Consider the following 26,544-nt stretch of genomic DNA (forward strand, 5'->3'; position numbering starts at 1 on the left):
GCAGGGCTGTTGGTCCATCACACCTTGAATGGAATGTCTTATAACCACAGCCTTAAAACTCAATTTACAGCACACCACAGCTGTAACCTGTAACCTGATGTGCCACTTCCCAGAAATGTGACTACAAATCACAGTCATGTGGACCATGACAGCAATGATAGGTCCTTATAATTGGTTGGGACAAGGATAAAGTCTCTGTGAAGCAAAATGTAACAGACTGTAACTGTATGTAGCTTGTTCAGAATGCTAACACAAGCACCAGTATTTTCATCACATTTTCTTGGTATAAAGTTTGTATATGAAACTTGTTATTTTTAATTCTTTTTACAGATCCAGATGTCAGTCTCCTGACACATTTTTGCCTAGGATTCTGTTGTTTTTGTTGTTGCACATTATCTCCCGAATCAGTTGCCTCTCTGGTGCTTTTTGAACTAAAGGAAAAGTGATTATTGTAACGTTTACATTATTTTTATGTAGACTTGGTACCGACTTCGGAGTTATCCTACTAGAAAGAAATCGCATAATGAGTGTCATGAATTGCCGATAGCTTTAAAACATCCTATTGTGATTGTTCTTGAAACAAATTTGCTTTTGCTGATCATTTAGTGGGTTTAAAATCCATCTCCAACCCCTTTTACAGTGGAGCCCATAAGACTTTAATTATTGACAACTAATGATCAATTAAAACTTATGAAAGGTAATTTAAAATCTTTCACACAAAGTTTGGTCAATATATTCCACAGTGACTGTTGATGTATTCTTGCTAGAAACATAAATGCACTCTTATTTAATAGAAATAAACTAATTTTGTGGAGATTTTTAAACCAAAGAACTCAGTGACAGGATAATTCAAAAAGTAAACCGCTGATGAAAGTTGGGAAAACAAATATATTTATATCTTTTGTATGAATGTCTTAAGTTTGTATCTTATCCTGTGTCTGTGATCATCTGATTTTATTTGCTTCACGAGTGATTAACAAAAAATCCAAAATCATTGGAAAATGAATCTTTTTCACTGGCCATACGATGTACATGTGTCATGCATCATAGTCCAATGATCAAAAACTATTTTTAGAGTAAAAACTTAATATGATAATGTAACCAGCTGTTCGGCCAAATGCCGGTGCATATAGAGAGCTTTGCTCTGAAGCCCGTAGTGTTGGGCTCCTGCCCAGTCAACTCTTCATCTGAAACTCTGAGGAACACTGTTGGCTAATTCCGGCTGATTCACTGATGAAGCAGCTAGCCTCCTGTTCCCAGCCTCATTATATCTTTAAACATTAGTCTTTGCTGGAGTTGAGCTTGTTTACCTCGAACCACAAAGGATGAGGGAACAAGATTCTGCTTGGTTCACATCCTCCTTAGTTTTATATCTCTCTTCCCTTTGCACTTGCCTCTATGCTAACAAGCCCTCTCACACCTTGACATACACACCTTCCCCCGTGCATGCCCGAACACCTTCTTTCACGCGCTGTCCTGACGTTGTTGTTCTCGCGCTTCCAAGGATACACTCGGGGTTTGGTGAATGTGATGTGAAGGGAGCTGGAAATTGATTACTTCTCTCTGATCAGCTTTGGTCTCCTACAGATGTTGGGTCAATATACCAGCTGTGGTGGGGGTGTGTGTGCGTGTGTGTGTCCTCCCCTTGGAGCCTTTGAGTCAGCTCTCCTTTGTTTGTTGTTAATTGGTTAGAAGTGAACGGGGTGCATTTGGGAGAGTAACATCCTTCAAAGGTCACTGACAATGAAAAGTGCAGACCCGTTACGCTGCTGCAAGGGCTTCTGGGTATTTGTTACGCTCGCCTGGTTAATCGGTTTATAGTGTATGTGTGTACGGATGTGTGCGCTTAAATGCATTTGCGTGTTAAAGCTTTGTTATCTGAACTTCTTTCTTTCTTTGTCTTTCTTTCCTCTGTCCACAGAAACCTACGAGGATTTCGATTCACGTGTCATCGAGGTTAGTGTCTCTTGTCCCTTTCTGTTTACTGAACGACACACTCTACAACGTTTTCGACAATGTTGATTAACAGTTGCGTTTAAATTGTTTCAAAAATGTAAAAAAGGCTGTATTGTTAATAAATGAGGATGATCCCTTGTGCAGCATTGTCATCAAATTAACAGTTTTCATCAAGAGAATACGTTTTTGACGGTTTAATTGTTTCACTTCATTTTAATTGCTGGTTTATTACCCCAACCAAGTTAATAAGAACCGTTTCATCTCTCTGCATTAGCTGACTGGACAAAATACAGCTGTACTGATAGCCCCCAGACTCCTAGGAACTTCTAGCTTATTTTGTTTTATGTGTCATTTTCTAAATAAATCTGACTGTACATTAAAATATTGCAGAAAGCCTCAAAGGGAGCAAACAGTTTTCAAGTATTTCAAAGCAGTGGAAAATCCAGTGTGGTGTGTACACATGGATGGTGATAGGGGCAAATTTGCTGAGCAAGGGTAGCTCCATTTGAGAACTAAGCAGCAGCATTTGAGCAGTTGGACTGGTTTAGCACTCCCTGAAGTCAAATAGTGTAATATCTAGGTCACGTTTGCTTCATGTATGAAACCAAGCATACAATTAGCCCTAAAGCAAAGCTGTTCATTCAAGAGTTTGGTGGATATAATTGCAGTTTTTTTTTCTTTTAGAATTTCACACAGTATGCAGTTTATTAAGATCACAATTGACCCTTAAAATCCTGAAGACCATTGGAGGTTTTTAGTATTCCTGAAACTGTCTTGCAGTGTAACTTTTATGCTGTCAATATAAGGCAGGGGTGGGGCAACTCCAGGCCTCGAGGGCCGGTGTCCTGCAAGTTTTAGATGTGTCCTTGATCCAACACAGCTGATTTAAATGGCTAAGTAACCTCCTCAACATGTCTTGAAGTTCTCCAGAGGCCTGGTAATGAACTAATCATTTGATTCAGGTGTGTTGACCCAGGGTGAGATCTAAAACCTGCAGGACACTGGCCCTTGAGGCCTGGAGTTCCCCACTCCTGATTTAAGGGATATTTTAATTGTAAAAAAGCTCAGTCTCTCCTAGTTAAGTTATGTAATGACTACTTTTTGAAAATAACAGTAAGCTGGATAAAGAAGAAAATTTGGTCATTTTAGTTTGACCTGACGATGTCACATGCGTCAGTGGAGACATAATAACAAAGAAGAGAGTTACCATCACACTAATGATGGCACTGCGGCTGGATGTCAGGTTCAGATTAGAGCAGCGTTGTTTTTGATATCAGACGGTTTTGATTGTAGTTTCTCGCCAAAAGAATGTCTATGAGACTGTTGACGATTAGGAATTGCCCTTTAGGCAGTCATTAACTAGACTGTAGAAGCTGAACTGGACAAGAAAAAGGTAAGACTAGTACCATTTTGTGTCATTTGTCCCATGATAAGAGAACTGTGGAAGGAATGAAGTTGTAATATAATCAGTTGCCTTTTCATTACTGGTATGACATTTTCAGGCCAAATTTTCCAACCGTTGAAGTCAACGATCCAATAAACAAACATTCTCCTTTAGTCTTGAGTGTTTTACCCAAGACTGGAGAAAATGAAAGTGGCACCAAGACTTCCTGAAGCTGATGCAAGCCAGAAAAGTGTTATATTGTTTCCATCCAGGTGATAAATAGTATAGGGTTGTGCAATTAATGAGCAGCATGCTAGAGATCCAGTGAACTGCCTTTATTTCAGTCCAATAATTATAGCTTGAAATTAATAAGCTGCATTTATGTCAAGGCACCTCGAGACTTGACTTCAGGATTGCTTTGCTAGAATGTTGCATTCAAATACAGTTTGTAAATTTACTGAATTGGTATTTATTATTAAGATGATAAATTACTGTGGGACCAGAATAGACAAAAGGAAAGACAAAAAGTGCATTTATGTTATTCCCCCAGTTTATTTACATGTGTTTAATTGCAGCGCGATGTGACAGTCATTACTGCATAGCATGCTACTGTCATGGGCTACTGTCTTGCTCCATGTTTTTCTGTGGGTGCACAACCTCGTACATTAAAAATGGAGCTAATGAGACACTGGTAATGTGAAGATAACAGCAACTGAGTTGAAAGAAACAGTTATGTTAACAGGGGTACAATAAAAGCTTCCTGACAAGCAGTAAAAGTGATGTAATATAGCAAGAGGCAAAGGAGTCTTTCTGTTTCTTTCTGTTTCAGCTTTTGTTCGTTTTATTTCACAAACTAAAGAATGAAAGAAAGAGGCAAACATGCCGTAATAAATGCATGTTTGCCTTTATTACGGTTTTAGCGTGTGGTGGCACACACGCTAAAACCCTACTAAATGCTGATGTAGCTGAAAGTACCTGCTTCACTGCTGACGAGTGGTGTAGTAAACATAGAGCAACATAGAGTTAAATGGATTAAATTGTCCTATAGCCTTATAGCATGTAGTATATCCGTCTCCACTGAGAAGATTAATAGATTTTTAAAACTTGATTACCGCTGATGCTTAAATCTGAATATTTCAGCATGAAAAATATGGCCTAATACTACATGTAACTTGTAAAAGATATGAGGATTCATGTTGAAATCTGGTGAACCTGGTAGCTAAGTGACACTTTGCACTGCAGTCGTGTGTGCTTCAGGATAAAGAAAAATTGTATTTTGAAGGCAGTGTGTGTGTGAGAGAGAGAGAAAGAAAGAGAAACAGAATAAAGCTACACTGCATAGACAGTTCATTTAGATTCTGTCTTAGTGATCCTGGAACTTACCTTAATTCAATTAGTGCTAATGGACCCTACTGAACTAATGGGGGTAACACTACAAGGTCACAGATGCAGGAAGACCCAGATGTGCAGCAGAGACGGGGGTGCACACACGTGGAATATCTGATTTTCATTGAATACCTGTTTGTCTATACCTTAAATATAAGTTATATATTTTATATACACATATGTATGATTTTTAATTTTTTGTGACTGTTTCCAGATCTATTCCATACACACATGTCATTAGAGTGTGTGTGTGTGTGTGTGTGTGTGTGTGTGTGTGTGTGTGTGTGTGTGTGTGTGTGTGTGTGTGTGTGTGTGTGTGTGTGTGTCATTGATAGTCTTCCCTACAGCTCCTGTCTGCATAAATAAAAGTGGTGTCACAGACATTAGGCTTCCCCCTGGAAACCGATGGACGCTTTTATGGTGCCATCGCCTTCTATAAATATACCCTCTGTGCGTGTGTGCGAGAGTGTGAGCGTAAGTGTGCACCACTATAAATCCAGGCCTAATGAAATGAAAAAGGCTTACTGGAATAAAAGGCTCGTTTCCCAAGGACGATCATGCTGGCATGCCATTAGTGAATACATCCAGCAGGAGGGAGGGAAGAGGAGGGAAAGAGAAAAAGTGTAAGAGAAGGAAAAGTTATGAAAGTTATCTTGAAAGTCGAAAGGTGAGAAGAAGGGAAACAAAAGGCTGGAGCTGTGTAACATTAATAAGACTCATTAAATGTAGATAAGAATAAGTGCATACTTTTGAATGTAATGCTGAAAAATTTTTAAAGTTTAAAAAAATGTATATTTGTTATTTCACATGTTACTTTAATAATAGAATGTAGATGCATACATTCCACACATATCCTTTTATTGTTATTTTAAGGTTGTTGAAATGAACTTACTCCTTGCTGTCTGACAGTATCAGCTCATTTCAGTTGATGTTGATGTTTATGCCAAGAGAAATACTTAGAGATCTACTCATCTCTCCTTCAGTATCTGCTAAGTTATATCTTTGTAGGCGAGTCTTTACCTGTCACACTGTTCATACTGTCTCTTTTGGATTGGATTGGATTTCCAGTACGCGGTGCTTCTGGCAAATTACAGACTGTAAAAATACATAAAGATCTCCTGGCAAGCCAAAAAATAGGTGCAACAAAATTCATCCATAACTTAAAGGTTGATATTTCAGTTTAAGATGTCCACATTAAGGATGATAAGAACTGCTTTGTTTAGTTAAGATAAGATAAGATAAGATAACCTTTATTAGTCCCACACGTGGGAAATTTGTTTTGTCACAGCAGGAAGTGGACAGTGCAAAAGTTATGAGGCAAAAATTAGAATACAATAAGAATAAATACAGTACACAACTGTACAGAATAGAATAAAATAAAATACTATATACAGTAGAATAAAATAAAATAAATATACAATAAGATAAAAATAGAATACAAATACAAATACTATATACAACTGAGTAAAAATACATCGATGACAGAAAGGATTATTGCACTTAGTATTATTGCATATGTATGGATGTGTGTGCTTGATCAGTTAAAGTCTTTATTATGGAGTCTGACAGCAGTGGGGAGGAAAGACCTGCGAAATCTCTCCGTCCCACACCGTGGGTGCCGCAGTCTCCCACTGAAGGAGCTGCTCAGTGCTGTCACAGTCTGCTGCATGGGGTGGGAGATGTTGTCCATCAGGGATGACAGCTTAGCCGCCGTTCTCCTGTCACTCACCACCTCCACTGGGTCCAGAGGGCATCCTAGAACAGAGCTGGCCCTTCGGATCACCCTGTTCAGTCTCTTCCTGTCCCCAGCAGAGATGCTGCCGCCCCAGCAGACCACGCCATAAAAGATAGCAGAAGCCACCACAGAGTCATAGAATTTCTTCAGGAGTGGGCCCTCCACTCCAAACGACCTGAGTCTCCGCAGCAGGTACAGCCTGCTCTGCCCTTTCCTGTAGAGGGCGTCTGAGTTATGAGTCCAGTCCAGTCTATTGTTCAGATGAACACCAAGGTACCTGTAGCTGTCCACAGCCTCAATGTCCATACCTTGGATGTTCAGTGGTTGCAGTGGAGAATGCTTGTGCCTGCGGAAGTCTACCACCAGTTCCTTGGTTTTACTGGCGTTGATCTGGAGGTAGTTCAGCTGGCACCAGTCCACAAAGTCTTGAGTCAGTCCTCTGTACTCCTTGTCGTCCCCATCAGTGATGAGGCCGACTATTGCAGAGTCATCAGAGAACTTCTGCAGGAAGCACTGGGTGGAATTGTGGGAGAAGTCTGCAGTGTAGATGGTGAAGAGGAACGGAGCCAGAACCGTTCCCTGTGGGGCCCCCGTACTGCAGACGACCCTGTCCGACACACAGCCCTGAGTCCTCACATACTGTGGTCGGTCGGTGAGGTAGTCCAGGATCCAGGTAGTGAGGAGATGGTCCACTCCAGAGTTCACCAGCTTGTCCTTTAGAACCGAGGCAAGAATGGTGTTGAAGGCACTGGAGAAATCAAAGAACATGATTCTCACAGTGCTTCCAGCGGTCTCCAGGTTATTCAGTTCAGTTATTTAGATGTATTAATCCCAAAAGTCACATAATGGGCACGGTGACAGCAAATTTACACTGTTGTACAAGCTGTACACTGACTTGTACACTGACTACTTTACATTATATCAATGTGTCATGTCTTTACTGTTCTCCCATGAAAAGATATATAACAAAATATTTAAATAAATGTGAGGGGTGTACTCACTTTAGTGAGATACTGCATGTGCTTTATTTATTATCAAAGCAGGCTATTTTTGTAGGCCTACATATTCATTGTTTTTGTCCTGTAACATAATAAATCCAACAAAAATGTGGTATTAATATAGGGAAACTAGAAAGTTAAATATTAGATAAATATCAGTTAAATATCAAATAATACTACTGTAGAATGTTTACATGTTGTAAAGGATTTTATTTGTGCTTGTTAGTAATATGGAAAGGAGACTAGGCTTTATTGCCTTCACTTTAAGGTCCATATATCTTTTGTGGCTCCATACAGACTTTTAGGCAAAAACTGTTCAAAATACATCTTTTGGTTGCAAAGCAAAGGTTGCTTTGTCCTATGTTGACTAAAAGTAGTGACAAACCAGTGCTGAATTATCCCCTGACTGTACAGCTGCCCTCAGCTCATAGGCTCTTTTTAGTACACTATTTTGGTCTTCCTGCTGAAAACTGTACTACTATTGTTCAGTCTATCCACCCTGCCTTATTTTAGCCTGCAGCTCTTATGAAAAGCTCTGAAAAAGCCACTTTCATGTTAAGACTGGGCAGTTAATTTAATTTAATTTTTATTAATAAGGCTGGCTTACAAAAATTCCAAAAAATGAAGATAAAATGATCACTGCTGCCCCCCCGCTTCATACTCATCCGCCTCCCCAAGCAGTCAAAAAATAATTTGTGCTCGTATGTGAGGACATGCTATACAGAGAATCGTCAAATGAAAAATGTGCACCAAAATGCATCTAAATCATCTAATCCAGTACAATTACACTAAAAACTACAGCTTCAAAAATTCCCATTAAGTTAAAGCACACGGCTCTGGCACACTCAGTGTGATGAAGAATAGAGCTAGAGATGACGGAGAGCTGAGGTAACTGAAAAAAATGGAGAAGAGTCAGAGCGACGCAGACAAAAGTGATGTTCATGGCCTCTCTCCAAGTACAGCACACACTTGGACAAGACTCAGTGATTTCATTAACGGAGATGGAGTGTTGTCAGTGTCAGAAGAGAGTTTCTTTTTTGCTTTATACTCCCTGAAGTCAACAACCTTGAAAGTTTTGTTGAAAGTAAACTAAGAGTAGGCTGGATGAACTTTGTAGGAACTTTGAATTGGATTAGAGCTGTTTACTACACTGAACTGTCAAGGCATGTATTCATACTAATATCAAAAGTGAAATTCACAATAAAGAACGTAAACTGAACACTAAGATAACACAGACTTTCAAAGTAAAACAGGAAACACATAACAGTCACGCCAAAACAAAACGCCTAAAACAATACACTGCCAACGCCGAACCGTAACATACGCCCCCACCCAAAAAAAACAAACATTTAAAACATACAACCCCAACGAAAAATGTTTGTTCCATGTCCAGCCCATACGGCACCGGCCGCCGTCCCGCAGGCGACGCTGATGGCTGGACGGGTCCTCCAGTGGAAACGGAAAACTGGAGCGGGCCCTCGGATCCTCCAGCGAAGACAGACGAAAGGCTGGAGCGGTCCCACGGGTCCTCCAGCGAAGACAGACGAGCAGCTCACCAGCTGCAAAAACAGACACGCAGCCCACCAGCTGCAGAAGGCTGGAGCGGTCCCTCGGATCCTCCAGCGAAGACAAACGAGCAGCTCACTAGCCGCAAACACGGACACGCAGCCCACCAGCTGCAAACACGGACACGCAGCCCACCAGCTGCAAACACGGACACGCAGCCCACCAGCTGCAAACACGGACACGCAGCCCACCAGCTGCAGAAGGCTGGAGCGGTTCCCCGGACCCTCCAGCGAAGGCGGATGAAGGCTGGACCGGCCCTCGGACCCTCCAGCGAAGACAGACGACTGAAGCGGTCCCTCCCTCGGACCCTCCAGCGAAGGCGGATGAAGGCTGGAGCAGTCCCTCGGACCCTCCAGCAGACGATGAAGGCTGGGGCGGTCCCTCGGACCCTCCAGCGAAGGCGGATGAAGGCTGGACCGGCCCTCGGACCCTCCAGCGAAGACAGACGGCTGAAGCGGTCCCTCCCTCGGACCCTCCAGCGACGGCGGACGGCCGAAGCGGTCCTCGGACCCCTCAGCGATCCCGGACGAGCCCCCATATGTTACACCCCGGCCTAGGCAACCGGGGTGCAACGCAGGAAAATAAAAATAAGGCAAAAACACACGAGAAAAAACTAATACGGGCTTCCACAAAAATAATCCCAAAACGACATTTAAAGCAAGATACGACATTTATTTACATCACCAAACACAAGACGTCAAACTATTTACAACGGGGGGAAGATCGCGACCTTGACATACAGAAACACAGGGCTTAAATACATAGAAGGAGCAATTAGGGAATGGACCACAGGAGGGAAACACAGCTGGGGCAAATTAGACCTGACGAGACAAGGAAACGTAAACTGAACACTAAGATAACACAGACTTTCAAAGTAAAACAGGAAACACATAACAGTCACGCCAAAACAAAACGCCTAAAACAATACACTGCCAACGCCGAACCGTAACATACGCCCCCACCCAAAAAAAACAAACATTTAAAACATACAACCCCAACGAAAAATGTTTGTTCCATGTCCAGCCCATACGGCACCGGCCGCCGTCCCGCAGGCGACGCTGATGGCTGGACGGGTCCTCCAGTGGAAACGGAAAACTGGAGCGGGCCCTCGGATCCTCCAGCGAAGACAGACGAAAGGCTGGAGCGGTCCCACGGGTCCTCCAGCGAAGACAGACGAGCAGCTCACCAGCTGCAAAAACAGACACGCAGCCCACCAGCTGCAGAAGGCTGGAGCGGTCCCTCGGATCCTCCAGCGAAGACAAACGAGCAGCTCACTAGCCGCAAACACGGACACGCAGCCCACCAGCTGCAAACACGGACACGCAGCCCACCAGCTGCAAACACGGACACGCAGCCCACCAGCTGCAAACACGGACACGCAGCCCACCAGCTGCAGAAGGCTGGAGCGGTTCCCCGGACCCTCCAGCGAAGGCGGATGAAGGCTGGACCGGCCCTCGGACCCTCCAGCGAAGACAGACGACTGAAGCGGTCCCTCCCTCGGACCCTCCAGCGAAGGCGGATGAAGGCTGGAGCAGTCCCTCGGACCCTCCAGCAGACGATGAAGGCTGGGGCGGTCCCTCGGACCCTCCAGCGAAGGCGGATGAAGGCTGGACCCCTCAGCGATCCCGGACGAGCCCCCATATGTTTAATATTAAAAATTTTGCTCAGGTCATTATATTGCTTGGTGGGAGGAAACAAAACATGAATGTAAATATATACTGCTAACATAACAGCATCTGAATTTCTTTTAGGGTTCTTCATAACTCAGCTGTATCACCATATTAATCTTTAGCCAGACAGATTCACTTCTGGTCAATTGGATACGCCACATATATTATCAACCCAAAGAGGTCATTGTTGATATAGCGTCCAGAATATACGTGAATCTCTACTCATGTTTCAGTTCTCTTCATGTGTTTGTGTTCATATCTGATATTTGTGAGGTGTGTTTCCAGTGTATCTTACTCCCCTGCTGCTTTCTTTTGAAGGTTACTATATAATTTTTTTTTCTTCCGAAGTAGGATAAAGTTGAACTACAATGGCTCAGCACCTTGGCTAAGCGTGGATATTTAAAATGTTCGTGTGCACTCTTTGTGCCCTTTTCTTTCAAGCGTACAAATGGAAGAAAAACTGCCCCTCAGCTTCAGAAAAGCACGTGACGTAAAGTGGCTGTGTTTGGCGTAGCAATACAGCTTTGGGATCGGAAGGCTTTTAGTTCTGAAATAAAAATAAGGCAAAAACACACGAGAAAAAACTAATACGGGCTTCCACAAAAATAATCCCAAAACGAGATTTAAAGCAAGATACGACATTTATTTACATCACCAAACACAAGACGTCAAACTATTTACAACGGGGGGAAGATCGCGACCTTGACATACAGAAACACAGGGCTTAAATACATAGAAGGAGCAATTAGGGAATGGACCACAGGAGGGAAACACAGCTGGGGCAAATTAGACCTGACGAGACAAGGAAACGTAAACTGAACACTAAGATAACACAGACTTTCAAAGTAAAACAGGAAACACATAACAGTCACGCCAAAACAAAACGCCTAAAACAATACACTGCCAACGCCGAAACGTAACAGAAGTCAAAAGCTACTAATGCAGGTTTATTTGTTTCTTAACACTACAACTACCAACGTTCTAAACCCCCAGAATCACTGCAACAGCACCAGTCTTCTAGCTGTAACTATGACTTTACGAAATAAGTACTTCAAACAAGAACTTTTGGGGGTTTTATTAGATTTACAAAGAGTTTGTGTGATTTCATATTATTTCATTACAGATCATAAAGTTGAAATATGTTTAAGAATCCACAAAGGAACAACAAACAACAATAACTAGAGAGTCCATAGAAAGTGAATGATATTTAGCAACTCCAAGGAATTACTGATATAATAACTACTGGTGATGCAAACAGAGAAGGATCCATGATAAAACCTTTAGGCAAATTACCAGTGAGAGTATACTGTTGAAAGTGAAGCAGGTCATTGCCTGTAACTTACTATACACCACACAGTTGGCCACAATAAAATAAGAAATGCATTTAAATAAATTAATTGCTGTAAAAGTCGATCAGTGAGTGTTTATTATGTTATCCGAGAGCCTTGTTCAATCTACAACACCACCCATCCTAGTGTGCAGCCTTCCTCAGCATTGACGTTCAACTCCAAAACCAATCCAATTTGGCTGCTCTGCACCACATTTCACTCTTTATTTGCTCAGATTAGTTCTCCACTCTCTGCGCTGTGCTCTGTTTGGCTTCTCTACATAGCCAGCAACCTGCTTGCTTCTTTATATGTTTCCAGTCACACACTCCCTCACCTACCCGACCCATTCATCTTTCTACCCATTTTCTTCCACTTATCCAATTAAGAATTGTGGTTGACTGTCCCTGCTACCATAGGGTGGGTGGAGGTGGGGTACACCCTGGACAGAGTGCCAGCCTGTCACAGGGTCAACACAGATAGACAGACAACCATTCATGCTCAATTTCACACCTACAGCCAGTTTAGAATCACCAGTAACCAAACCCCACTAGGTGTAAGTCTTTGGACTGTGGGAAGAAGCCAGAATACCCAGAGAGATTCAGTCAGTCGTGCAATAATTCTTCATTTTTTATTTTAACTGCACTCCACTATATATTTTCTATTAGTCACATCCAGAGTCATAATTAGCCAAAGCATTGGTGACATCTAGCTACCTCTAGGTTATTATATAGCAGCCTTCATGTACGAATCTCTGTAAACAATACATGTTGCTAGCCAACTGAGCATGCCACATTGTTGAGCGCAGCATTTCCCATTGATTTCTGTTGGGGTTAATATAACTCTGTTGGCAGTTCCTTTTTATCCCATGTGCTCCAAGATTAACTACATTATAAATAAACTCATTTTTAGAAAAAGTGGTGAAATGTTAGATGATGGAGTTTCATATAAATTGAGTGATTTTTAAAATGTAAATTAGTCAAAATGAACCTTTTGGCAGTTCTAGTATTTATTAGATTTGTGCTGGTGAAAGTTCAGCACTGTTATTTTCATTTACAGTTTAATATTTTCACAGAAATGACAATAAAGAAGATGAGATAATTTTGCATTTCTTCGGGTATTATTACATTTGAAAGTAAAAGCTTGCAGTCATACATCACCGAGTTATTTTAAAAGTTAATTTAGAGGAGTTAGATTCTTTTAATTGGGAACACGGTGTTCACTGAAGTTGACCCAGCAACACATAGTTTATTAAACCTCATCCAAAAGTTGGATGTTGAAGAATCCTTGGGGAACACATTTTTTATCAAATCTAATTTAAAATATTGCCTTCAGTTACTGGATCAATTAATATATCTCCAAGTGCATTTTAATCTCATGATGGTGGCTTGTATCTGAATCAACCATGATGCCAAGTTGTAGAGTAATACATAGTACAAATGAAAATGTTCTACATTAAGGAAATGAATAGGAAAGCAAATTTTTCACTCGCCCTATATGATCAATTTAATTTCCAAAAAATACTTTTACAGTTGAATGTAATTTAGTCCTATTTTCGTCCCTTCAGTCTCACAAGCACAAACATGCATGTCTGAGTCATTTGCATGACTAACGCACAGTTCCCTACACTGTTATAAATGTTGTTTTCTTGCTAAGTCTTTAGACAGCAGTTTGTCATCTCATTTGAACACACATTAGTCCAGAAAGGGATTTTAACTCTTTCCTTTTCTCCTTCTCAGTCACAAATATCTGAAAGATTTTTTTTTTTTTAAATTAAACTTAGTGGAGAGGGGCCAAAGAAGAACTTGACACTTGTGCTATAATATTCAAATAGCCATCTACCATAGTGTATGACTGCACTCTCTTTTCACGATTAGTTATTTCATTATGTAAAAGAGCTGATTACCTTTTGCACCACTGTTAGAAAAAAACAGGCCTGTGAATCTAGCGTTTTGCTTCAGATATGGCCATCTGGCTCTCAACACATCACATGTCACAATTACACAAAGAAATCTAGCAGAGTTTAAATTATGCACCAGTATGACTAATTATGGCAATTGTAGCTATGCCTGAGCAAATAAAAGCTGTTAACTATTCACTTGTTGATATCTTTACTCAAGATACTCGAGAAAAAAAATGGTGTTTCTATGCAAGAGCAAGTCAGAGAAGGCATTTGTAGTCATGCAGTACCTTCTGGTTTCATGTGGTTAAAACTCGTCCCTTGTACTGCAGCATATAGACTGATGGAGACAGGAAAACGTGCAGCAACAGATTGAGAAAATAAGAGATTAAACAGAAGTGAGAGCGAGTTAGAAGCATCCTCCCACTGCCATGCTGTTGCTCATCCGGCAGAGAAAAACTCAGCCCATCTGCTCTGCTGTGAACACTCCTCAAAACTACTGCATCTTCACCTCAAATGACAAATGTAAAGCCCAGAACTCAACATCACTGGAGGCTTTTAGACACACTTCTAATTGAAACTGGCTGCGAACAGCCATAAGTCACGCTGAAACTTGAGAGTTAATAACTTGTTGGATTTTGATTTACAGAAACGCTTCATGTGCCATCTGGTCCGCACCTGGCATAAAGAGCAAGTTTCGTTACACACTTAAACTTGACAGTAAGGGAGGATATGTTGCTGCCTCCCTTTAAGACCTGCTGCCACATTGTGCAGAAAAAATGTCCATGCATTTATTACGGCATGTACTTTTTGGAGCATTATGTGTGTGCACCTTTGGTTTGTAAAGGCTAGTGCAGGGCAAAAAATATGTGAGGCATGTGGAGGTGTCGTTAAGTCACTGTTTTTGTGCATCCATGTGTTTGCATGTGTCCTTGGGGTTGTCTTTTCATTGTTTTGGTGTTTGCTTCTGCTCTGACCCCAATCCTTGTTCTGTGGCCCTGCAGTCATATTATAAACCCTTTACTGAAGTGTATGTTACGTAACGAGCGACGCTCAAGGCACATCTTGACTTTGAAGTTCCCTCTGCTGGAATTCAGCACTATTTTATCACTTGCGCTCTCTGACAGGGATAAAAGCCTCAAGGTGAACTGTTTTTTGGAGGTGGTGTGGGGTTAGTCCAATGAAAGGGCGCTAGTGCAAGATCTATTCGCAGCTCATAGGAACAACATAAGGAAATGCATACAAGCAGGCAGGAAGTACTATTCATATTTCCAGGGATCAATGTCCTTCATTTCTGTGATGTTTTACCTCCCTTTCACAGTCACAGCTGAAGGTGTTTTGAATGCATTCTGTCAGAAACAAGTTGGTGCTATGTAGTGGCTCCTATAGACTTCCATTTCAAAGCGTTAGCTTGACTCATAAATACATTTTTCCCACCAGTCATGATATGCCCTTTAGCTAAATTCACTCTTTCAGTTTGCTGGTGTAGAGAGAGATGGAGAGACTCAGAGAAAGAGAGGTGGAGCATGAGGGGAGGGAGAGAGAAGCCCCTTGATGAGGCAGGCCAGGCAGGTCCTTCACTTGGGATTGAGTTGCATTCACTCGTATTGTAACAACTGTTTTTTTTTGTTGCCACTTATCACTGGAGTATGGAATACATTTACATACTCAGACAATTTCACACTCGATTGGCTTGTTTTTTTATTCAGTTTTTAGCTCATAATTATTATGGCTTGTTTTCATTTTGCGTTTTTTTTTTCACTTTGTGTTTCTTTATGTTGTCTGTGGTTATCTTTATGTGAAATTCTAATACATAATATGTATTATCATGTATATATGTAGTATCATACCTTGATCTTTACCTAGCACAATGATAATCATGTACAGCCAAGTCTATAAGTATTTATACAGGGTACATAGTCCACCTTTTTGAGAGGCATGAAAGTCAGTGAAGAGTTGACCAGTATTTTGACCACATGAGGTTGGTTCCCTCATAATCTGGCAGATGAAAGAGCTGGAGTTGATTCCATGTGTTGAACTTAGGTAGTTATTCAGTTATTCAGATCAGCAACACCAAAACACCTTACAAGTGCTATAAAACTAAAAGTGCATGATGACATGAATCATTTCCCAGAGTTGTTTAAAGTCAATAACAAGAAGATTCAATTTGCCAGAAAACAGCTGAAAGAACTTGTAGTTCTTGGTGAACAAAGTCTTGTGACATATGAAGACATATGAAAACAAGATTAATTTGCACTAGAATGATGGGCTTATGAGCTGAAGAATACCACATCATTGTCAAATGTGGTGTAGGCAGTGTTGTTGCATAGGCATGCATGGCTGCAAGTGGAACCTGGGCATTCATGTGTATTGATGATAGCATAAGCATAATAATGACCCAAAGTACACAGCAAAAGCAACCCAAAAGCTCAAGGCAAAGAAATGAGATATTCCTCAATGACTTTCAAGCATGCATTAAATGAAGGCAGCTGTAGTAGGAGACTTTGCAGGGAGGAAACGCAGCATTTAGTGATGTCCATGGATTCTAGACTTCAGGCAATCATTGGCTCCAAAGGATTTTTTTCCAATTACATTTGCAAGTTTAATTTTGTGTCTCTGAAACTGCAGTAATAACAGTTAAACCACCTGAATTAAGCTTAAAATGCACTTCAGTCACGCCCAAATTCTTATGCTAACTCTGAGCCCTAACTCTGAGCCACAAGGTTTGAAGTTCTGGTTCTGGCTCCAACCTGAAAAGAAAACTTTACTATACTACACTCAGGCTGTGGTGGGAAATACTGTAAATGCATCAGTGCTTAATTGTTGGCTCTTTTATTGAACATTTTTCTTGTCTGTTTAAAATCAGCTGAATGAATTTTGTCCATTCACGTTCTTAGTTTTACATTTTTTGTACTATTATTGTTCCCCTCTCATTCACACTCGCACAAAATGAGCAAAGGAAGCTTTAATATTTGATTTTCTGCCTTTACTAGAGAATAAATAAATATTTGATGGGTGTTTTATTGCTGAATGTACAATCGCTTCTTCACTTATCTTTCCACCTCAGTAATATTTCTGTATTTGTGTGTATCGTTGAGGGAATACTTTTAAAGCAATATCCAACTGTGGAGTTGAAGAAATAACCACAGTGTTTCCACATCAATAAGACAGATACTAACACAAGTGCAACATGAACACCACAAACCACTGCCATACATAAGCAGCAAAGTAACACAAAGTGCCGCCAATGCTTAAACCAGTATTGAACTGTCAAAATACTGTACATAGATACACAGATTTTTCATATAGACCTTGTGTGTAAGCAGTTGTGTGACCTGTGTGTGTCTGTATGAGAATTGTCTTATAGTCAATATTTAAACCCCTCCAACTCAATACCTGTTATTGGAAATCACATCATAGCTATTATATGCTTAAAGCCACAGGAGTCATTGTTTTTTCATATGAACAGTGAATTATTGAGTGATTTCAATATGAAAGTGGATTTGGCAGTAGTGCCAAATTGCAGCTCTTCAGTATGTTAGCATCTTTTTTTGCTGCAGCAGACCCTTTTTTCAGTCATAAAGCTTTCCATAAGCGTTTGATGGACATATTCAGAGACAAGCTGGTGAACACAGTACAGCATTTAGCTAGTAATAAGTCAGATATTTTCCTCCTTTTGAATCCAAAAATGGCTTAAATGAGAGTTCCAGGAACCAGGTCTTAAACTAGACTCTAAAGTACCTGTTGTTCTATTTTTGCAGCTTGTTGTGGAGTTCAGTGGTAAAATGAGCTTTTAATTTAGAGTAATCCTAAATGAACATTTTATTAATGAAACATACTGTGAAAGGTGCTATGACAAAAAATATTTTCTAATTAGACCAAAAATATTTTCTAATTAGCACTATAATTATCTTAATTAAATTTGCTTAATGAACTAGTCGGGATCGCTGGTTATTCTGTATCACTTTTCACTGTGCCTCTTGGTTTTGAGCTGAATTTATTCCGTGTGCATTTATTGTAGTTCTTCTTGAGGCTTCTTTGAGTGTTGGTACTTTGCACATCTCTTATTAAGACAAAGATGCAGACACATCCGTTTTCAGATGTCACACACACAAATGGATGTTTCATCTCCACACATTCAGGCATTTCATCAGGATTTTTTGAGTCAGATTTTAGAACATTCACAACAAATAGATCTTTCACCATCTAATCATCATTTTTTCTTGTTCTTTGATTTTTAAATGGTCACTTAGTCTTGAGGAAGAATCGGTTAAACTTTGGTGGTCAAAGGTCAAGTTCAGTGTGATCTTACAGAGCATGTTTTTGACTATAATGCGAATACATTCACTTATTACAAGATTTCACACCAATGTCTAATAATATCAAGTAATGAAGTGATGACATTTTGTATGAAAAAGGTCAACTTCACTGTGTCGTCATAATGTTCCACAAGAGCTCTCGTCAGGCCATAATTCAGCATCATAACTGACACAGAATAGGAGGCTGTGACGTGATCGCACATTTGATGAGATATTGAATTGGTGACACTAATCCTCGGTCCCCACATATTAGATTCTTTGAATTTGAGAGTTGTCACTACATTTATATCTAGTCTAAACTGCAGCCTTACACGCTGGATCTGATTCTAGTTTCATTTGTTGTTGTTCTCTTTCTGTCCCTTGCCTTCTACCCCTCATCCGTCACCTCTTTTCCTCCCGCTCTTCTTTCAAACCTCTGTAGTGGATCTATGCTGCCCCCTGGTGTTTCAAAATCATATTGCCTAGAGTTGATCAGCCTGTGTGGATAGGATATGTGTGTGCTTCTGAGATAGATAGATGACTGCCGCTTTTTTTACATAACAGATCAATGAAAGTCACTTAAATCTGGGAAGGCATGCGGGTCTGGATTGACCACAAATGCACAACTAATAGCTTTGTTGTGGTGCTATAGCTGCAGATGTTTTACTCCACGCATTTGTTTTTGTCGGTTCATTAACTTGTCTGTTATTGACTTGAGCATAAAAGCCAAAATGCATAAAATCAAATGATACTACGCCGAAGTTATACAACAAATGCTTGTTTTCATTCATCTTTTGAGCTTTGGAAGTTAATCTGTGCCATAAAAACAGATGACAGTAGTTGGCTGATTTGTTGTCCTGATATTTGATCTCAGTATATAAATTAATCTCAGTATGTAATTGCAAGAGTTTATAATGAGCAATAACAGTTGTAACATATCATTATGTCATTATTATCTGCTGCTGCTTATCCAGAATGTGGCTGCAGCTGCAGCACACTAAGCAAAATAGCCAGCTGGACTGATCCTTGGCCACTTGCACCAGGCTAGAACGGATATACAGTCCCTCCAGTATAAAAAGCCTCTCTAGGGAGGTTAGATGCGCAAATGTATTCAGCTGACTTCTTTTAATGCAAAGGAGCAGCATTACTGCTCTCACTCATCACTCCATAGCCCATGTGAGGAAAACTAATTATGACTTTCTGTGATCTCATTCCTTTTTCACTGCCCAGACCTCACAGGTAACGATGGGATGGTAGATGGGCTCATAAATTATGAGATTTGCTTTGCCTCTCAGCTCCCTCTGTCCCACCTAAGGTACTAGAACTGCTTCACTTGAGGTAGAAATTCTCTTCCAGACTGCAGGGTTGTTTGCCAGCAGAGGACTTCAGTTATAGAGTTGCTTATCCTCATTCCAGCTGTTTCATAATGGGCTACAGAAGGCTACACAGCATGCTGGAGCTCACAGCCAGCAGAACCACACTGACTGCAGCACGTCTGCAGAAAAATCTCACATTTTTATTTATGTTTATATTTGCAGTGTGTATGATATAATAGCTACACTAGAGCTCAAGATAGTGTTTGTTTATGATTGTTGTTTTGTAGGTGAAGAGTGTGTTCAACATGACAGCCAAAGAAGGCAGAAAGAGGTCCATCAGCTGCTTGGTCGCAGTGGGAAATGGCAACGGAGCCGCAGGTTTGAATCTCTAAAAAATAAATACATGAATGAATAAACTCTGGAAGCAACTTATGATGATAAATCCAGTCTATTAAACGTTTTGTCCCTGATAATCACGTTTATTGAAAATGCAAGGTATTATAGTGTGAGGAAGAGAGATAAGAAACATAATTTAACATGTTTTGAATTCTGTAGACATGACACAGAGCCAAAATTGATTTTGACAGTTATTTTAATTGAGCTTTTCTAAAATGCCTCAGCCTCTGCCGATATGGGGAAGTGCAGGAAATGGGTTTGACACTTTTCATCCTCAAGCAGCAGCAAAAAAAAAGGGAAAACTGCTGACGAAACTCTGCATACTTTCCTGAAGCTCGCCTACACTTAACCTCTTATTATAGAGTGTGTCACTGCTGCTTTTCAAAAACTTCATCATGTTATTGCTCATTAGCATAAAGACTCACAGTCATTAGTTTAATAACACGGGAAAAGCATCACAAGCTGTGATTTCTTCAAGAGAATCTTGTTTAATTTTTAATGAATCATACTATGATGAATTTTACATTTTCTGTTACACTGAGCTTCACAAGCATCAGTGACTACTCAACACTCTGCACTCAGAGGTGTTTTAAGACCAATGTTCTTTCCTCCTTCCAGGCTTTGCTTTGGGGAAAGCAGCAGACAGGAACACGGCTCTGAGGAAGGTAAGACCACAAACCATATATCAGTGTAGCTTCAGATGCCGTTTATAGGTTTGGGACAGCTTAAGGTCACATATCCTGCAAGTGTTTTGTTAAATAACTGTCGACTGAGGTTTTCGACTGGTCTTGGCTAAAAAATATCTCCTAAACGAAAGATTTTGGAGATGTTATCGCGTCATCTGCTGGACGTCTATCATAGACTTTGTACCAGAAGGTTTTGAAAAGGATAAGCGACACATGAAAAGATTCAAATTTATGATTGACCTCGCATTCTGAAGCCGCTGAATAAGCATATACAAGTGACATCAGGGGGTGATGATTGTGTCAGTCCAGACAAGTGGCAAACACTCAGTGTGACAGAATCCACATCAGCATATGCAGAAATCTGATGTTATCATTTTAAAGTGAGCATCCAGTCTGTGTGTGTGAAGAGGACCTGTGCACGTAGCTATGTGATATCCCCGTGCTGGTGTCATTCCTGCATCATCATAATGATGTTGGTCCAGCATCAACACTGGAGCTGACCAATAGTGTTGTAATATTCTAGTTTTATAAAGTGGAGGAAAATGGGGAAAAAATGTCTTTATTCAATTATTCAGTTATTTTCTTCATGAATGTCTGCAAGATAACAAATATATTATCAAGTTAGGCTGGTGATAGCTTTTTGTTGTAGCATTAGCTAACTTGGCCAAACTTAACTGAAGGCTCAGGCAACATGATAGGTACACTGCAAGGTTGATACTGGAACCAAGATTGTTATGATGATGTAGAAACAAGACCAACACAGGGATATCAGATCTGATTACAACCATATAGTAAACTAGTCTCAATAAAATGTTGTTATATTTAAAAAAAACAAAAATAAACAACAAAACAAAAATGTGCATTTCCTTTCTTTATTGATATGATCATAGTTCTCACGTTGTAACAGACTGCCTGACCAGACCACTACGCTTCCCAGGAATAATATCTATAATAATAATGGATTGCATTTATATAGCGCTTTTCGAGACCCTCAAAGCGCTTTACAATTCCACTATTCATTCACTCTCACACACTAGTGGAGGCAGCTACAGTTGTAGCCACAGCTGCCCTGTGGCAGACTGGCAGAGGCGAGGCTGCCATCGGCCCCTCTGGCCATCACCAGTAGGTGAAGTGTCTTGCCCAAGGACACAACGACCGAGACTGTCCGAGCTGGGGCTCGGACCGGCAACCTTCCGATTACATGACGAACTGCCAACTCTTGAGCCACGATCACCCTATCTATCTATCTAATCATCTACCATGCAAGTTTTTAACTTTTGACTAGGGAAATAACATTATATTTCAATATTGTTATATTTCAACAGTGTTTTCTGGGTAAGTGCTGTTGAAACCTGCAACATAAACAGGTTTTCAAATCAAATCAAGCTTGTTTAAATAGCACATTTAAACTCACTTTATTATGGTTATACATTAGATGATTAGGTGAGCTAAATGGCATCTAAAGAGACAAGACTCAAGACTTCCTTTGATGCGTTTCATTATGTTTATAATAAGGACTTTACTACACGGCCTTTTTCTACTAATAGTATTAATATATTTTCCTATATTAATGTAACTGCTGGATTTCAATCTGTGTGTCTTTTGTCATGTAACTCTTATTTGCAGGCCAAGAACAGAGCCATCCACTACTTGTACTATATAGAACGATACAATGACCACACCAGTAAGTGACTTTGAATCTTCGTTTGTCCTTTTGTTCTTCCTCTCTTCCTCCATAAAACTGCGGTCTGTTTATTCACATTTTAAATTTCCATCTGTTATTATATGCTTATGTTAACTTAGTATTACATGCCTGCCAGCCTTTGTCTCTGTAAACAGAATCTGATGAACACGATACAGAACAATCAAAATTTCATGCTTCATTCTACTTTGAAAAGGCTATCTGATTATAGCCTTAGTTGGGGGAGATTGCTGCATAAATTAATTTGCATGTTAACGAGGAAACTCATTTCCTGAAAATTGCTTTTACTTCTTAATGCCACGTATGCAGTATGCAAAGACAAGCATGATGGTGTGAAGAAGTTTAATTTAGTGTAAGTTCTTATGTAAGTATTAGAGGAGCATGGGTGAAGGGTTTAACTGAAGAAGACATGAGTACCAGGAAATTTAGAATTACATCTCCCTCTTCTCCCACTCTTCTCTGCATCACTTTCATTCAACGCCTTTATCTCCATGTACTCCTCTGATTCAACACTGTACCCTCCCATTACCTGCTGGTACTCATACAAAGGATATGATCTATAATATTCATTTGTAAAGAAAGGTTTGGGAGTTAAAATGCACTGCTTCTCCGTTCTAATTGTAAGACTTAATTTGGCTTCTTTGGCCTTCTTTGGAGAGCAGAGCCTGAGAGATTAATGAGCATGAGTCATCGGCCTCCACTGGCCCACCGGAGGAGAAAGTTAGCTTCCAGCTCTGGTCTAAAACCAGAAGAACTGCATGTGTGTCAGTGTCTTTGTGTGTGTGTGTATATCGTTGGTTCTGTATTTCAACCAGCTTGAATTGGAAACTGAGAAAATGTTTTTAGGCTCATGGAAAGATGATGCTGCCACATGCCAGCTCTCCCTATGTGTCCATCTGCAACCTGACAGTGTGACTCATTTGTTTACTTTCTTGTTTTGAATGTTATAATTGTATCAAAGCTCCAATTATGCCTGGATAAATTTAACTTTCTGTCGCCTTTGTTGCTCCATCGCTCAAGTTTTATTTGCTGCAAGGTTTTAGCCAATCTGTTTGTCTGATACTCAGTGAGCTGCACTGATTTTACAGTGGCTACTGTTTGAATTTGAATTACTTTAAAGCCAGTAGCGAGTTTGGTTGTGTTTGACTTAGGTACATTTTCACCTTTGTTGTAAGAGACCAAAACATCCTGGGATGATATTACAGTCAATTCCCACACTCATTTTAACTGGTTTGAACTAGGGTAGACTTTTATTTCAGTGTTTCAGTTACTTAAGTATAGAAAAGTGTTTCCGATGTGGGAGTTAGCAAGATTTCTTTCTGCTCTGACTTTGTCACTTTGACAGAAAACAGCGGGACCTCTTTCAGCTGCTACAAATTAGCTCTCTCTACATGTGATCTGATTATTCTCCTCATCTACAATGTCCTGTGAAGTGTGTAAAAGCGCTTTAGCGCAAGAACAAGATTTTAACCTGAAGCTATAATATCGGCTTCATTCAGCAGCACACAGTTCCCTCTCAAGGACTGTGTGTCACTGAATAACTAATTAGCCACAGCTGCTGCAGTGAGCAGGCAATACTGGCATGTGGAAGGACATCTGGTGGGCAGGTAGAGAAACAGGAGACCTGAGGGAGAGCAGGGGAAAAGATGCATAACAAAACACAGGTGCTTTCATTCAGAAATGGCACAAAGCTTGTAAAAAAAAAATAATTCAATTTTCTGGCATCATTTTGGTCTGATTATTATGTCTCAGTACAGCAGCTTGTTTTCTCTCTGCTCTGCAGCCAGTTAGTATAATTAAGCTGTTGTTCTTCTCTTCCAATAGTTTACCATGACATTGATTCCAAGTTTAAGAGGACGACGCTCTGCATGAAAAAACAAAGCAAAGGTATATTTCAGTTTCCAAAATGTCCTCTTTTATTGCACGATTTTCTAAAGTCTAAAAGAAAAAACTTTACATTTTCCACCAGCCTTAGTTGCAAGTACAGTTGACCTTTCAGCAGAAAGATACCTGTTTGCACATTCAGCAGCAGTTAAGATATCCGTGGTGTCCTGAAAATGTCTGTGTCTGCAGGTTACGGTCTGCACTGCCACAGGGCGGTCATCACTCTTTGCAAGCTGATCGGTATAAAAGACATGTATTGCAAAGTAGAGGGATCAGTCAATCTCCTGAACATCACCCGGGCTCTCTTCACCGGATTAGCCAGTCAGGTAAGAAATGTTTGGGGGTGTTTTCACAAATTGGTTTTATGGTTTTGGAAAAGCATACAGGTTTTAGCAGGAACATAAACTTTCATGAAAGCATAAGAGCTCAGATTCTTATTAGCTTTCTTAATTTTATAAAGATCATTTTTGCCATTTGTTACTCCACTGTAACAATAAAGAGAAAGAGAGAGCAAACATGGGGAAAGAGAGCAGTGGATGCAGCAGGCTTGCAGTAAAGGTCTCTGATGGAACTGGACACTCACTGCTGATGTCATTTGCACCATATCAGGTGGCCTTCTGAATGCTGAAAACACAATAGTGACATATTATCACCTTGTAAGTACAGCTAACCTCCCAGCAAATGGATGCCTGTTTAGACAGGGGTTGTATTTGTGTCCACCTGAGTAATGTTACTGCAACATTACCTCCACCTGTAGCTTTTTCTCAGTTTATCCCTGAGGGGAAATATCTGGCTTCTTAATAATTCTGGCCAACTAATCTTATTTTACTTTCAGTTATAATTTGGGGCTTCAGTGGTGATGAAAACAAGACATTTGAGATGAAGCAGTTATTGCATTTATTTTTCCAATAGTTTTCTTGTTATGTTTTCTGTTATAAATCCAGCACATTTTCTAAATGGCTGTTTCACCCGAGCTCTCTCAGTGCAGCTGTAGGTATCATTATTTTGCTCTTCACAGTCTGAACCTAACTTCTCTTTCTTTTGCTATCTCCACTTCACTGGTCTTCGGTCAAAATATATTTAGATTTCAAGCAACTTTTTAACTATAAAAATGTGATGCTTTAAAACTTTATGAAAATAATGTTTAAAAAATTGTCTAAATATTGCTGAAAATACTCATTTGGATTTTATTTCCCAAGTCACTAACTTTGTAGTTCCAAAAACTAAAAGTTTATGGAAAAAGTTTATATTATAGAAGCTGCTAAGTTCATAGCCCCAGTAGCAGTTTCCATATAAAAATGTCTACCTCTTCTGTTTCTCCGTAGGAAACCCACCAGACTCTGGCTGACAAGAAGCAGCTCCATGTTGTAGAGTTTCAGTCGCAGCGTGGCCTTCTGCCCATGGTGGTGGCGAGTCCCAAAGACGGCGCACGACCCAACCCAGAGTCAGAGGATGAGATTCCCAACACCCGGCTGCACTGGGATGACGTACGAGCTGCACAGGGGTTGAAACGCTCGATCTGGGCAGGTGTCAAACGCACCATCTGGTAATGCGTGGGAAGGCTGATGCTTGGATAAGACCAAAGGAGACTTGAGTGGACTGAAGGAAACCAATAGTGTCAAATGGATTATCTGACTTGTTTTTTTTCTAGTAACAGTATGTGTGGAACTTGTTTGCTAGAATTTTGGTTTTTGTTAACGTCTCAAAATGTGATGGACTCTGTTTGTAAGAGTCCTCAACTGAGGACTAAAGTTCAGTGCTTTTCAGTATAACACCAACTTCATTGTCCATATCAAACCTATGATACTGATGCAGTCAATGTTACAGCAGAAGAAATATTTTACATTCTGACTCTTGAGAATTAATTTTGAACTGTTGCAAAACATGTGCTAATAATAAATTTTAAATCTATTAAAGTCATTGGGGGTTTTGTCCTTTTTGCTTTGGATATATTTAGTAATGCATGAAATTCCTGATTAGCTGAGGCTGATGGATACCTCTTATGTTTTACTGCAACTATGGAGCAAAGAAATTGAAAAGTGTTGAACAAAGGTTATATTTTTGTCACTTTTGATGTCCGTTGGGCAACAGTGCACAGTAATATATATTAATGATAAAAAATAATGATAACCGCATGTTCACCACGAAACCTACAATCTAAGTGCCACCTTGTAGTCATAGTAGCAACTTGTCATGTATAACAAAGCCACTCCCTAAAGCATACCTGTCTTTCTTTTTCTTTAAATGGAGTCAATGATTTGCAAAGTTAAAATGGTCATATTCTTAGAACTACAGATATAGGTAGTGATAACCAGGTGATATAAACTGAGCTGCAAAGTTTA

The 26,544-nt window shown here is 40.2% G+C and overlaps 1 protein-coding gene across 1 annotated transcript in view; it reads left to right on the forward strand.

Annotated features, from left to right (window-relative positions):
- mrps5 (mitochondrial ribosomal protein S5) overlaps positions 1–26,083 on the forward strand; it is a 34,768-nt gene extending 8,685 nt beyond the window's left edge. The window contains exons 6-12 of the mRNA XM_085369057.1: positions 1,922–1,956; positions 19,822–19,912; positions 20,549–20,595; positions 22,243–22,300; positions 24,143–24,205; positions 24,392–24,528; positions 25,528–26,083. Of these exons, the coding sequence (XP_085225183.1) occupies positions 1,922–1,956; positions 19,822–19,912; positions 20,549–20,595; positions 22,243–22,300; positions 24,143–24,205; positions 24,392–24,528; positions 25,528–25,752 (656 nt within the window). The 3' untranslated portion in view covers positions 25,753–26,083. The remainder of the gene's footprint in view (positions 1–1,921; positions 1,957–19,821; positions 19,913–20,548; positions 20,596–22,242; positions 22,301–24,142; positions 24,206–24,391; positions 24,529–25,527) is intronic.
- Positions 26,084–26,544: the final 461 nt, after the last annotated feature.

Source organism: Diplotaxodon limnothrissa, linkage group LG13 (assembly GCF_057381915.1).
Source record: "Diplotaxodon limnothrissa isolate DT_005_m linkage group LG13, D_limnothrissa_male_GT1.1, whole genome shotgun sequence".
Classification (NCBI taxonomy): domain Eukaryota; kingdom Metazoa; phylum Chordata; class Actinopteri; order Cichliformes; family Cichlidae; genus Diplotaxodon; species Diplotaxodon limnothrissa.